Source organism: Canis lupus, chromosome 5 (assembly GCF_003254725.2).
Source record: "Canis lupus dingo isolate Sandy chromosome 5, ASM325472v2, whole genome shotgun sequence".
NCBI lineage: Eukaryota > Metazoa > Chordata > Mammalia > Carnivora > Canidae > Canis > Canis lupus.
Window position 1 is genome coordinate 15,685,582 of NC_064247.1, and position 14,711 is coordinate 15,700,292.

The 14,711-nt window shown below is 54.6% G+C and overlaps 1 protein-coding gene across 1 annotated transcript; it reads right to left on the reverse strand.

The window, feature by feature from the left end:
• Window positions 1–468: 468 nt before the first annotated feature.
• On the reverse strand, window positions 469–13,082 carry IL10RA (interleukin 10 receptor subunit alpha). The gene is made up of 7 exons (XM_025465357.3): window positions 12,906–13,082; window positions 10,512–10,632; window positions 9,750–9,934; window positions 8,689–8,858; window positions 7,926–8,073; window positions 6,410–6,531; window positions 469–3,142 (listed from the first exon to the last, which is right to left on the reverse strand). The coding sequence occupies exons 1-7, from the start codon at window positions 12,970–12,972 to the stop codon at window positions 2,237–2,239; spliced, it is 1,719 nt and encodes a 572-aa protein (XP_025321142.1). The 5' UTR covers window positions 12,973–13,082; the 3' UTR covers window positions 469–2,236.
• Window positions 13,083–14,711: the final 1,629 nt, after the last annotated feature.

The following is a 14,711-nucleotide window of genomic DNA, read 5'->3' on the forward strand; positions in this document are numbered from 1 at the left end:
AGACTCTGGCCCCGGGGGCCCTGAGTCTCCATCTGCAGGGCTGAGCTTCGGGGAGAGACTCAAACCCACAGTGTGGCTTTTCGTGGAAAGAGCAGGCTGCTCTCAGAATCGCATGCAGATGGCTTCCGCACTTATGAGAAGCGCCCCTGGGACGCAGCTCCACGTCAAGGGGAGCAGGTGGCGGGGCTCAGGGAGGTCTGGTTTCTTTTCCAGCTGGTCAGACTCTGCACTCAAAACCCTGTGTCACACCTCTCCTTCCCAGCCTCCGGAGAGCGCCTCTCGCTGCAGTCCAGCCCCAACACATACTCCACGTTAGCGCGAGCACCCGTTCGCGAGCCTGTCGGCGATGCCAGCCCCGGCCTTCGTTACTGCTAAAGTGACATCACACAGCTCATTATCAACCTCAACGATCAACAACTTGAGTCCTCCACGAGCCACCGCATTGTCAGAAATCTGGTTTCACATGACTCCTGAAGTCCTGACAATTTATTGAAGATAAAAAGACATACGTCACTGACTTACAAAGAGCTTTGTGTTCAAGGCACACGGGGATCCACTGCCTCGGCAGGGCCTCCCATCCCTGGGAACTGCACGTCAGGTATGCTTTTCTACAGATCAAGAAGCCGAGCCGCTTCAGTTTACAGATGAGGAAACGCCAGAAACAGAGGGGTCAGAACTAGAACCTCCAGGTTCTTGAAATACCCATAATTCTTGCACTGTACCACGCTGCTGCTTCAATAAATAAGTGAACAAAATAAATAAATAAACCTTCCTGGGGAACCTTGAGAAATCTTCCCATGAGCCTAAGTTTCCAGAGGGAGTTCAATTATCAGACTAGCACGTAGGAGCCTCTTGGGAAAGTGTGGTGGGAGAGTAGGGGGTGGTTTCCCTGAGCTAGAGTGTCTCTTCTCAGAATGCCCGGAAAAATGCAGGGCCGAGAGGTGACCCTCAGGTGTGTGGGGGGGCAGACCCCAGGCCTGTCATTCCCAGCTTCCTTGCCATGGACTGTAAACTGGCTTTGAAGATAGAATCCAAACTGAGTGGGGAGGCAGGACCCACACCTGTCCCCTTTCTGGGCCCAGGGTCTGGGAGTTGTCTTAGCTTGACACCACGGAGTTCTGTTAAATCTGCTCATCCTCAGCATGAGAACGAAGCTGGCTTTGTGCAGATAGGAGCTCCGCAGTCCACTCCCCGCCCCAGCCAGGGTCAAACCGGGCTGCAGACGTCACCCCTGATGCCAGCTGGGTTAACATCCGGCATGGAGGCCACTGGAGATTAAGTCATTATTCCACCCGTGTTATCAGAGGATAACAAGCCCCCTGAAAAGTGGCTGGCCCATGCTCACATAGCTGACTCCTAGATAGCAGGGATCTGAGCCCAGTGCCATGTCCTGGTGGTCTTCAGCGGGATTTTTAGCAGTAAACACAAGTATAGGTCCCAAAACCTACACTGGGGCGGGTGAGCTGGTGCCCAAGCTCAGAGACCACCTGAAGGGTAGACTTTTGACCAATACAGAGAACCATGGTTTCTCTGGTGCTGTCAGCAAGATGGTGGGGGCAACAGGGTGGAGGTAGTGAGTGGCTCAGCCACAGGGGCTACATCCCCCTCTGGCTCTGTAACAGTGGTTGGCAGACTGGCCGACCAGGGGAGATGCATCTTAAGATCTTCCATGACAAGCTCCCTGCCTGGGAGGACTGCCAGCTGGGAAGCTTCTCCAGGTGACCATCCCAGGCTGACCAGTTCGCACCATCCCAGAGTTCAAATGTGGTCTCTGTTTTCTCCTTTGTCCTCCTAGGAGTGACCCCTGCAGGGAAACCCTCAAGCCCCAACCCTCCCAGCCCTCTATCCTGCTGGAGGCCCTGGCACTTGCCTGGTCGAAGGGGGAGGCCTGGGTCTGAACTGACTTCAGCTGGGGACTCAGCACAATTCCAGAAAACCTTGTGATTCCCCTGAGCAGACAATCCATCAGAGTACAGGAAGAGCCCCACCCTGCCCTTCCTGGCTCTGCCAGAGACCTTGGAGCTCTCTTGGCACAACCAGCCAATGCCACTCATATACCCTGTGACAGTTTAGAAAGATTGTCTCTTTCTGCCCTGGGTACCTTGGCTGGCCCTGCTGGGCCTGGCGTGGGCTGGCTCCACTGGGCTTGCAGAAGAGTGCCCACACTGGCCTCATGCATCACTTCTGACCCCTGGGGCCCCTCGTGGCTGAAATCAAATCAGCCCCTCAGCTTGAGTCACTCGCTTGAGTGGAGGCTGGAGATCAGTGGCAGGGTGGCCAGGTTTGAGTCAAATTTGCCCAGGAGACCCATGGGGCCTGCCACCCAGTCCAGAGGGGCAAGATCATGTGCCAAGCTCCAGTCAGATGCTCTGAGGTCACCACAGCTGGTCAAGCCCAGGAGTGACCATTCCTTCGTTGGCTGGTTCCACTGTCCAGTTGAGGTCCCTGAGGGAGTGACAGTCATTCCTGGGTCCTGTTTCAAATAGCCCTTGGCCAGGGCTGGTGGAGGCCAGCCTGCCTCCAGGCAGGTCCTGAACTTGGGGCTAAGGCTATCTGGAGAGAAGGACTCTTCCTCCAGGCAGTCTGCCTTGGCTGCTTTCTCCTCTGTGCATCTGGTCTGCTTCAGGTAGCCCCGGAAGGTGAGGTCTTCTTCCCCAGGTGCCTCAGGCCCGGGGGGATCAATGTGGTCCAAGGCAGAGCCACTCCGCTCATGCCCAGGCTGCCCCTCGGAGTTTGGGACTAGGCCAATACCACTGTCATCTTGGTCCCCTGGCTGTTCCCCACCCTGCTCCCAGCTTGGTCCAGTGCTGGGACTCAGGCTGGGGTCCTGCAAGCAGATCCCGCTGTCCGTGCTGTTGCTGCTGCCACCACTGCAGCTGCTCCCTGGTTCCAGGGATGGCCCCTTTCCCATGGTCCCCTCAGCCTGGGGGTGGGAGGCAGGGAGGAGGAACTGGGGCTCTTCATTCTGCAGTGATGGCTTGGCACTGCCGAAGCCACTGTCCGTGCTGCCATGCAGCTCCAAGTTCTTCAGCTCTGAGGACACTTTGGGGAAGGCCTCTTCGTCCAGGGGGTGGATAGTGTCCTGGGGCTCAGGGTAGGGAAGCTGGCTGATGAAGCTGAAGGGCTGGGGCTTCTTGAAGATCTGGAGAGGAGAGGGCAGAGTGAGGGATACATGCAGGAACCCCCTCTGATGGTAGAGGTGAGGCCCTGGGGGGGCAGGAGGCGAGCTCAAGGAAGCTCTGCTCTAACTGAGGGGCTTTTTGTTTCATTTCAGAATCAACCTTTCCTCTTAAAGCAATTCTCAGGTGGCTCAGGCCTGCATGCTCACAACCAGATGGAATGGCAGACAGAACGGGAGCCTGCGGGGAATGGAGAATGTTCTCAGCTCCATCAGCAGGGCTTTCCACACCTGAGAGTCAGCCAGACTTACCTAGATAGAGCTACAAGTGTGTTTCAAACTTTTTTGGACTGTGATCCAGAATAAGAACTGTGTTACATGGCAATCTATATAAATAGCCAGTAAACCGAAGGCAGTTTTACAAAATACTAATCATTACTACTCGTGTACCGTGATCTATACCACGACTCTATTCTGTTCTACTCCTGTTCTAGTCTATTCCACCCTGTCCTATCCCAGCCCAGCCATTATCCTGGCTTGTCCATTTCATTTTTTGAAAATGCTGCATGGGAGACACCAAATTAAGTTCTCTACTCCCTGAGCAGCTGCCATGTGGGGCAGGGGTACAAGCACAGACCTAGCAGGGGTCTGCTCCCCTAGCAGGGAGGACCTGCTCCCCATGAACTGCCGGGAGTCCCAGGGACGGTCACCTAATCCCTCTCCTCCTTGCTGTTCTGTCTCAGCCACCCTGGGGTTCTTTGTGCTCTGGAATGCATCAGCTCAGTGCTCTCAGGGCCTTTGCACATGCTATGCCCTGTGGTGGAAACACTCTTGGCTCAGTGCTTTATATGGCTGTGTCGTCCTTATCATTCAGGCCTCAGCTCAGATGTTACTCCCCAGAGAGGACTTCCCGATCATCCTGGTTAAAGCACTGCTCTGACACTCACTGCATTACCCTGTTTACTTCCTCCTAGCACTTGGTTCCTGAAATTCTCTTTAAATTTATTTTCTGCCTCCCACCACGACCTGCTATATAGCCCCACACCCAGCAGAATATAAGCTCCTTGAGGACAGGAGCTGTCTAGTTTTGTTTGCCACTCAGTTCCTGGAGCTTAAACTGAGCTGGCACAAGTGAGACACTCATAAGGTTTGTTGACTGACTTACTGACTCACTGTTGCACTTCTGCCTTCATTTCCTTTGTAAGTTTTGACTCTAATGCAATTCTTATGGGTTGAGTTCCTACTAACATCACACAGGTTGGTGATTAAGGATATCTGCTTCTAAGAACCAGACTCCAATGGTTCAAATCCCACCTCTGCCTTTTATCAGCTATGTTCCCTTAGCTGACCCCTTAGCTGAATTATTTGCCCTCTCGGTGCTTTAGTTCCTCACCGATAAAATAGAAATAATGACAGTATCTGCTTCTCATGTTATAGTTAACGCACGGCAAGTGCTTAGAACAGTGCCTGGTACACAGAAAGCACTTGGTAAATATTTGGCGCATTGAATTTTACTTTCCAATCTCTAAGGAGAAAACTGAACCTCGGAGAAGTAAAATGGCTTGCACCAAGTCACAGCAGCAAAGAACAAACCTGGGATTTGTACTCCACTGTCCTGACTTGATATCCCCATTTGTCCGAAGATCAGATCAAAACAACTCATGAGAGGGAGTAGGCAAATGAATGTGAAAGTGCTCCGTGTGCTCTAAGTTACTCGTAAACTTAGTAACGGGCACCGCCATTAGAGGAAGGTGACTGGGCTGCATTTGTCTTGAGGAAAACGTTCTCAAGGACAGCTCTCTTTGGGGATCCAAAAGGCACAAAGGAACAAAACCCCAGAGGCTGCTCCTCTCCTTTGGCATTTTGTACCTGGGCCCATTTCCCTGGTTTGCATTAGAATGAACAGATTCTACACGCTGGCCACCCCACCAGGCTGTATCAAGCCCCTCCCGACCAGGGGTCACAAGGATCCGCTTCTTCCCAGACGACATTTGGCATATGCTTAATAACTGTAGCCTGACTGCCACTTCATTGATCTCTTCCTAGATGCTCTTCCTGATGCCCAACTAGGAATCCCTGCTCCGGTTACCAGGTCCACCCCTCCCCGACCTCTCTGCTCTCTAGTTATCCATACCTGAGGGCAGCGCCCATGCGCACTCATCTCTCAGCCACCCCATCCCGGCTCCAGGCCCTGCATGTAGAATCGGCTCAAAGCACTTGTTAAACGGGCTGACACATACGGGTTTGTGGAACTGACTCTCCCCAGAGTGCAGAGAAGGGATGAGGAGTTACGTACTTCAGTTAGACATAAGGAAGAACTTTTTAATCCCATAAGGCTGTAGGGGCTGGCAGTCCCCAGTCTCCTCGTCATACCGCTCTACCCAGGGCCCTGGAGCTAGGAACACAGTCCTTTGGTGCCTGGACCAAGACCCTAATTAGGCCAGGCAGTCCCTTCTCTCCCCACCTCCCCTCTTCCTAGAGTGCTAACTCAAAATACATCCAGGAGGTCTTTGTCTCCTTATTTTTCCTAGAAATCCTGGGGCCTTTCCTGGGGCCCCTGCCTCCCTGATGGAGCCGGTGCTTCCCATCGCAGTGATGGCAGCTGTGAGGATGTGGCTGCAGCCTGTGGAGTGGCCTGAAGCCCTGGCGGGACAGGCGGAAGTTTGGGAATGCTGGGGGCTGGCTTAGCACAAGGCTCCCTGCAGCAAGAGGAAATACTCTGGGAGGGGGGCGGAGACCCTGGCCACCTCCACCACCTGTCCTCCCTCCTCCCCGCAGTAATGCCAGCTTGGCAGCAGCCCTAGGCTGGGGCTTCCAGCTTTCTATTCTTCCTCTTCCGGAGCACGGAGCACTGGTCATCACCAGCTGGTAGGGGTGGGAAGGGCTGGGCTTGTCCTGACTTCCTGGCTCTCGGGCTGGTGCATGTAACAATCGCCCCATGCCTCATGGAGGATAATAAGCACCTTGTAAACTGAGGATAATAAGCAGCCCCCCACCCAGAGGTACTAATGCAGAGGTGCTGGCCCAGGGTCTTTTATTAGTAAATAGGGACAAAATGACATATGGAGGGGTTAAGACTATTCATTATGTGTCTTATCAGGGCCCCAGGAAGGGAATGTTCTCAGCACTTGGCTTTGCATCTAAGCTCCCCCTCTGTCCTCATGGTCCTTGGTGAAAGTGCCTCATAATGTCAGGGCTGAGGGAAGGGACTGCCTGGGAGGGAGCCCCCTGTGTCCTGGCATCCTGGTACGGCTGGGAAGGGTGGGGCGGTGGCCTCCCCATGAGACTTACCAGGACAGGGGGCAGCTTCCTCCGGTGCCACACGTACAGATGGAGGGCCAGGCAGTAGGCCAGGGCTCCGCACAGCAGCAGGACGAAGGTGAAGAAGATGCTGAGGTTGGTCACGGTGAAATCTGTAGGCCAAGAGAGATGTGTTTGTGGCCTGGCACCTGGGGGACGTGGAGGGGCGGCTCCTGGCAGCCCAGAGTCAGTGGCCCATGTGACCCGCCAGGCTTCCTTTGGGCCATAAGGCCCAGTGGTCCTTAGAAATCCCGGCCTGACCTTCCAACCCCTGTCCTGCAGGGATCCCCTCACTAGACACAGGGACTCTGCTTCCAGCTCTGCACACAATTCGCACCACAGCCTGAGGAACAGCAGGGCAGGATGATACAGCAGGTAAGAGTGGAGGCTGTGGGGGCAGCCAGACCTGGGCTTAAATCCCAGCTCCACCGAGTACTAGCTGTGAGGGTATGGATGAATTACTCAGCCTCTCTGAGCCTCAGTTTCCCCAGCTATAAAATAGGAAAAATAATAGTGCCTCCCAAGTGATTGCAAAGTACACAGCACTGATCATGTAGCAGGTCCTTATGTTATCTGCTCCTTATAACCTCAGGAGGTGGATGCTATTACCATCCTTCTACGGATTAGGATCCTGGGGCCCAGAGAGTTTAAGTAACTCAGCCAAGGTCACATACCTTGTAAGTGGCAAAGCTGAGATCTGATGCCAGACCTGCACACAAAACTATTTCTTCTACCAGTAAGTGAATGCTGAAAAAGCTCTTAAGGCCGCCTGACACGGGGGTGGGGGTGGGGGGGGTGGGGGGCTTTACCTGTGCTTAAATGAGAGTGAGGCTAAATGACCATGAGCTTCAGAGTGCCCTTCATGAACTGAGATGGACCGTAGAAATGTAGGGAGTTACTGTGGTCTTTGCTGGACCTTGCCCACACTGGACTGGCATGACCAGTTGGGCGCTGGACAAGTCATGCCTGGAACTGCTGTTTACAGCTTCCTCTGAGCACCCCCTATCTCCCCAGCCAGACTGGGAGATCCTCGTGGACAGGACCACAGCCTTCACATCCCAGGTCCTCTCTCTTCCCTCCCCTCCCTGGCACCTGCGGAGAGCCTGGCCTTAGCAGCTGTGACAGGGTCAGCTGGATTCTGATGGGGAGGCAGGATAAGGAGAAGACCCTCCGTGTCCAGCTTTAAGAAAGGACAAGGAGGAATGTAACAAACAGGAACTACCACAGCTGACAGCGTGGGGCTGGGGTGGGGGGTGGGTTCTTGTTCTCACAGCTGTGTTCAAGTGGAACACCGGTAGGATCAAGAGACCTGGCTCTGTCACCATGCCCTAGAAAGCTGTTTACACCCACAGAGCCTCAGTTCCCGCATCTCTAAAATGGAGACAATGGGAGCTTCCTCATATGGCTGTGCAGGGGAGTGCCCAGGGCATTGGCAGCCCTCAACCAATGCTTTGCAGATTGTGTGAGACCCCCGCCTCCCAGGCAGCAGCCCTGACCGTAGACTCACACTGATAGGTGAGCACGACGCACTCCTCCTTCGACCATATCCCATTGTTCATTCGAGAGCTCACAGATGGCTTCACCTTGACACAGAAATTTCCCAGTTTTCCAGGGGGTGAGAGGCTAAAGTTTTCATGTTTTACTGTTTTTGTAAACTGAAACAGCAAAAACAACAGAGCAATAAACAAAATGCCCTTGATTCACGGACCATGGAAGCTGAGAACAGGGGAGCCATCGGAGATGTTTCTCTAACATAACAAACCCGGTATTATCAATACAGACCAAGATCTCTCTGTGATTAACATTACTTATTTCATACTAAAAGAAGAAAGGAACATTTCTATAGATGCTGAGGACCTTTCTAGAAGGGGCTGGAATCAAATGGTGGGAAGAGGATGGGTCTGGCAGATTCTAGATCTCCCACTTATGGGGATGTCCGTGGGCAACAACGCGGCCTCTTGGAGCCTCATTTCCCCATTGATAAAATGGAATAAAATATCTACCTGCAAGGGGATCCAGAATAATAGCTATCAAATATCTTGTATGGTGCCTGACACTAGTAGGCAGTGTCTTCCTGTCACCTGGCAGGAGCATTGCTTTGAAGGTGGAGGTCATCTCAATTCCCTCCCCTGCCCCATGCCTTGCCCCCCATTCAGCCAGCCAAATTCCCCAGGGGATGCACAAAAGGCGCCCAAGCGACAGGGAGGCCCACGGAGCCCGCTGCATTCCTTACTAATACACTTGTCCTGTGGCCCTGGGGAAGCACATACCGTGTAGTTCCCTGGCACCTTGCGAATCTCAATCTTGTACTCGCGGAAGTGCTGGAAGATGCTTTCATAAGTGTCTCCTGTAGGGGCTATCCTGGGCCTGGGGGGCTGGATCTTCCCGAGGATGATGCCGTTCTCCACCTCCAGCTTCACGCTGCCAACCGTCAGATTCACTGAGTAGGGAGGCAAAATTATGAGGCCTGCAGGCTGGGGAGATCCTGGGTGCCCCACCCATGTCCAGCCTCTGTAGAGTCAAGCTTACCCACCCTAAAACCTGGGCCACCTGTTTCCAACCTAGCCACACATAAGGACTTCCTGGGGAGTACCTGACAAATACACATACCCCAGGTCCACTCAAGACGCAGTGAATCTGAATTTTTAAAGCTGGTGCCTGGATACATTTATTTTAAACCCAGTCCCCAGGTAATGTATCTGTAACCAGCTGAGCCCTGGCCTGTGGACAGGCATTTGGGAGCCAATGACTTCAAAGACCATTGGTTCTGACTCTGAACTTTGCAGAGCAGGCTCATCACACGTCAAGCATGGTCAGTTCCAATTTGTGGAATAGAAAAATCCCATCAGGTTTGGAGTTTACCCCTTTCTCTTCCCTCTGCCGAGACAGACCCCCAAAACTTTCTTCGCAGCATTGCCTCACTTCAAAGCCTCACACCCTCATCACTGGGAGTTTAGCCCTCGGGGGCCAAGGACTGGATCCAGTTCTGCCTACTGTTTGCAGCCCTATGCTGAGTGCTTATGGATTCACTTCCTCTTCTAGAAGCCTACAAGTACACAGGTCTGGCCCTTCTCATCCAGCTGCTCTGACTCACCCCAAGACTCCTCTTCTATAGGATAAACAACTCCAGTTCCCTTTTAAATCTTGAATAACTTGGCTATTTTCATCTAAGTCTTCTCAAAAGTCCTCACTAGTTGTTTGGACAACTAGCTCCTCGGCCAGGAAGCCTGGCTGGATGGTGAGCTACGGGAACAGAGCACATTCTAGACTAGAGTTCCTGGCAGAAAGGGACCCCCCAAAACCATCTTGTAGGCCCAGGGCAAGAAAGCACCTTCATCCATGGAGAAGCGGGTGTTGGTTAATGTCCAGTTGGAGGACTGGTTTCCATCTACTGCGCGGACTTTGGCTCGGTAGCCATTATTGTGGTACAGGTCCAGGGTCACCATAGTGAGATCACAGAACAGCACCTGAGTCTGGTTACAGCTGGGGATGCGCTTCCAGGGTTCTAACCCATACCTGGGGAGATATCAGGATAGGCATCGGTAGAGGAACTTGTGTTCAAACTTACCTCCATTAAGAGGAAAGCAAGGGGCTGATGAAGAGGGCTCCCATGACACCACAGCCTGTAGGTATCTTCTCTGGTCCTGGGCATCTAACTGCAAGAGGATCTCTTTTGGTTCTGGGACCATGTACCAATTTCTCTTAAATTGCAATATCTAACAGATCTCCAACTCCTCCAGGAAGACTTGCTACCTACTGCAATACAGCCTGACTTTTTTTCTCCAATCACATTTGCACTCCGTTAGGGCTTCCTTGTTTTCCGATTATATTATGGACACATTTCCTGTTTTTCCAGTAAGATGGAAAAACCTTGAGGGTAAAGGCAATACCTTGGCTTTCTCATCACAGAACTCCCTGCACACTGCTCAACACATAAGGGACTCAATCTGTACTTGTCAACTGATGGATATATGCCACAGTCTTCCCGGGGTACTCCAATAATGACAGATATGTCCTCCTGTGCCAAGGAAGGGGATGGGTCTGCCCCTCCCACACCTACCATCCCCCTTTCTCCATCCTCCCTTTTCCATACCTCAGAAGCTCTACTTCATAGTAGGTGCTGTTGGATGGTTTCGGGATGGGAGTCCAGTGGAGGATGTGGGAGAAAAATTCTGCTTCGAACCACACAGATGAAGGGCTGGGCAGTTCTGTCCCTGGGGAGAAGAGTGTCAATATCAGAGCTCGCAGAGCCCATCCCCAGGGATGACAATGACCATGGCAAGGGTGGCAATCATCCTAGCAGCTTCCATTTATTAAGAATTTTACTCTGGGCCCTCTGCCAAGTACTTTACATATGTTGTTTCACTTAATTCTCTCAACCAGCTTTACAGGGTAGGCATTTACCACCCCAATTTTACTAGAGAAGAAACGGAAGCTCCAAAAGGTTGAGTGACTTGCCCAAGGCCAATGGAGCTAGGAAGGGGCAGGTGACACATGTCTGATTCCAGAACTAGTGTTGTACCCTTAGTGCTATCCTGTGCTGTCTGTGATCAGAAGCAGAAGTGGTGCCGAGAAGAGCCAAGCTGAGTCTGATGTATCTCCAGAGAGAAGGCACAGGCTGAGGGCTAAGGTATATCTGTCTGCAATGAGCTCTCATCTCAGGTGATCGAGTCCCTGGCTCTCCCCAATTCCTGTCCCTGTTCCAGCCTCAGCCCAAGGCCTGCCCCCAGCCCCAGCCCTAGTTCCAGTCCAAGGCCTGGAATTCTTGGCGGGTATAAAGGGAGCCTGCTTGCTGGCAGCTGCCTGTTTCTCTTCACAGGTCTTCTGGGCAACCCCAAGCCCAGTGCTTGTCCATATCCCCCAAGTCTAGAATGACTTTAGGCTGGGTGAGGACAGACAGAATGAAGCAGGTCTGGTTCTAGACTGTACTGACAACATCTCCACACAGAGCCAGCCCACTTAGCTCCACGGTGAGATATTAAATACCACTGCCTAACTCCATCTCCGGCCCCCCCACGCCATTCACCATGGGACACTCCAACTTCTAGAGCCTCAAACTAACACTTGCCAGTGTGATGGGCAAACAACTGAACCTCACTGAACCTCTCATTCGTTAGAATGTAATAAATATGCCCACTCTAAGAGTCTTGCCAATCAAGTGCAATGAGGTAGGTCAAGGTCAATAGCCAGTTGGTTCCTCTTTTCTCCTCCTCCATCCCTTAATGTCTCTCCATCTGCCAGCCACTCGCAGGGGCTTCCTTTGTTCTGTGACTTCTCACCATCTCTCTAGTAATGCTCCCTCTAGAATTGCCGTTTGCGCTTAGAAAGTATATCTCCGCTGTCCCTTGCTTTCTTTCTTACGATATCTTTGATCCCCAAGGCTGTGTTTCGATTTCAAAATGTTAGATGGAAAGTGAGAAATGCAGCGGGTCTTTGTGGTATTGGGGCTGCATGTCCCCGACTTGGCTCTCGATCATGTGAATGGCAGACTTTGTATTTTGGCGGAGACTGCCGTTTCAGTCCGTGCTCTCCCTGGCTCCACACTCCGGCTTCCACCTCCCTGCCCTTTCATTCTCTCTCCAGGCTTTACTCCTCTACCTTGCAGCAGCTTCCCAGGGTGGCTGGCTGGGTTAGAAGGCTGAGCTGTGGGATAGGAGGGGGAGCGAGACAGGTGGCAGTGGGAGTACATTAGGAGCTAAAGAAGGAGCAGGGATGATCAGATGGAGCGACAGGTGATAGTAGGGGGCAAGACCTGGGATGCGGGGTAGGGGGGGAGTGGGAGGGGGAGGACGGCAGGGGGAAGCATTAAGTGGAGGGCTAAGGGAAGGTGGAGCCAGGTGAGGGATCAAGCAAGGTCTTATTCCCCGGAGGGGAAAGCATTCGTACCAGTTGAACTAGAACAACAGCAAAAAAGGCCAGGACTACTAGTTTCTAATCGCCCGAAAGTGTACGGAAGACAGACTGGGGAGTGGGTGTCCTTTAACTTCTCCGTCCACCACCACCCCGCCCCGTCACCTTCGTGCTCTCCCACATCCAAGTGGGGAGCCTGAGAGCCGGGCTGGCCGGAACCTCGGAGCTCCCGAGAGAGCGTAGACGACAACCCCCCCGCCCCGCCCCGCCCCGCCGCGGGGACAGCCGGACTGGCCTCCAGGAACGCAGAACTTGAACGGAGGGGCGCTGGGGGGTGGCAGGCGGGTGCGGACGCAGCCCCGCCGGGGGGCCGCGGGGGCCGCGGGGGGCCGGGGGCGCGGGGGCCGCGGGGGAGCGGGGGCCGCGGGGGAGCGGGGACCACGGGGGGCGCGAGGGCCGCGAGGGGGCCGCGGGGGCCGCGGGGGGCCGGGGGCGCGGGGGCCGCGGGGGAGCGGGGGCCGCGGGGGAGCGGGGGCCACGGGGGGCGCGAGGGCCGCGAGGGGGCCCGGGGAAGCGGGGGGAGCGGGGGCGCGGGGGGCGCGGGGGCCGCGGGGGCCGCGGGGGGCGCGATCCTTACCGTGCGCACCCGGGCCCGGGCACAGGCAGAGGAGCGCCGCCAGCGACACGAGCAGGCGCGGCAGCATCCTGGGCGCGCCGCATCCTTCGGGGGCCGGAGCCGGAGCCGGAGCGAGAGCCGGTCCGCGCGCCTCCAGCCGCCGCCCCGCGGCTCTGCCTCTGCGAGCCGGGACCCGCCGGCGGTGCCGCCCGCGCCCCGAGGGCTGACGTCAGAGGGAAGGGGCGGGGCCCCGGGAAGCCCCGCCCCCGAGGCCGCGCGTCCGGATGCGGGTGTGGGGTCCGCTGCCCGCAGCGCCGCCGGGTCCGCCCCCGCGGGAGGGGAGGAGGCTGCGGGGGTTGCGCGGGCGCCGGGCTGTCCCGGGGCGGGGGCGGGGCTCGGCCAACTTCCCCTCCAGGCCTCCAAGGGCCCCCCCCGCGATCGCGCAGCCTGGATGGGGCGGGTGGGGGCGGGTGGGGGCGGTGGTGCGGAAGGGGGGGTGAGGGCGTCGGAGCTGATCGCGCCGGCCGAATAGGGTCGGGCTGGGAGCGGTGGCCGAGGCCCGCCTCTTGCCCCGGGGATGGGGAAGGCGATGGTCCCAGGCGCTCAGGGAGCGTGGCGGGGGCACCTGCCTGCCTGACTGGTGGTGCCTTGATGCGGAGCTCTGAGCCAAACCAGCGGTAAAACAGGCAGTCCCCTGCCCGACTTCATAGTTTTGGAGGGGTGCCCAGAACCTCCCTTAGCTCCTTTTGCTTTCCCCTCGCCTGCCTGAGCTCTCACGTTTCGAGCTTTCTCCCCCCTCCCCTGCGGGGCACTAGCATTCTTAGAGAACTGGGTAGCACACCGTGGGTTACTCATGCTTCGCTATTACTTGACTCATCTGAGATTTCACTCCAGGTGCGCGGAAGGTGTGAGAGCGCGGGAGACAAACTTTGTCCGCTTCACTTTCGTTGCGTCGTGACACCTGCTTCAAAATATGTGCAAGTATTGAGGAGGGGGCCCTATCGGGGTCCGAGGGTCTACTTAAGAACTAGGAAGACCTCACTTCTTGAAGATGATTAGTGAAGGTCAGGGATGCTCCAACTCTGTGGGTAGTGGAGAGTGGTATATGCAGGCCAACGAGACACAGGACCCAGTCTCTGGAGCCACCCTAAGGAGACAGCTCTTGTTGCCACACCCTCAGATTGGCTAGGGGAAAGAGTTCCAGGGTTTTTAGTGTTTGAATGTTTCCTGCACTCTCTGTTGCTCAAGTGAAAGATGAAGAGTGTGGCCAGTTGCTCAGAAGTATCCAGGCATGACCCCAGGGGTGTGGCTGCCTTTTGAAATGACTTTTCAGTTCCCACTGACCTTTCAAAGGAGGAGGACATGTGTGCAGTTTCTTGTTGAACTTGCCTTTACTCTTTACTTTCTTTTTGTTGTTGTTGAGTTAATAAGAGTCTAAAAGTCTTACCCCATTGCCATTTTGACGGAGGATCAGACTTCTTAATTCACTCCTATGACAAACATTTTCTGTATACTCAGTTTGGGCCACATACGGTATTAAAGCTGGTGACCAGAACAAGGTCCCTTCTCCCAAGACATTTACAATTTATCTAGAGACAGAAGGTAGAAACTTTATTTTTTTTTAAGATTTTATTTATTTATTCATGAGAGAGAGAGAGAGAGAGGGAGAGACACAGGCAGAGGGAGAAGCAGGCTCCATGCAGGGAGCCCGATGTGGGACTCGATCCCCGGACTCCAGGATCGCACCCTGGGCCAAAGGCAGGCGCTAAACCGCTGAGCCACCCAGGGATCCCTGAGACTTTACTTTTTTTTTAAAGATTTATTTAT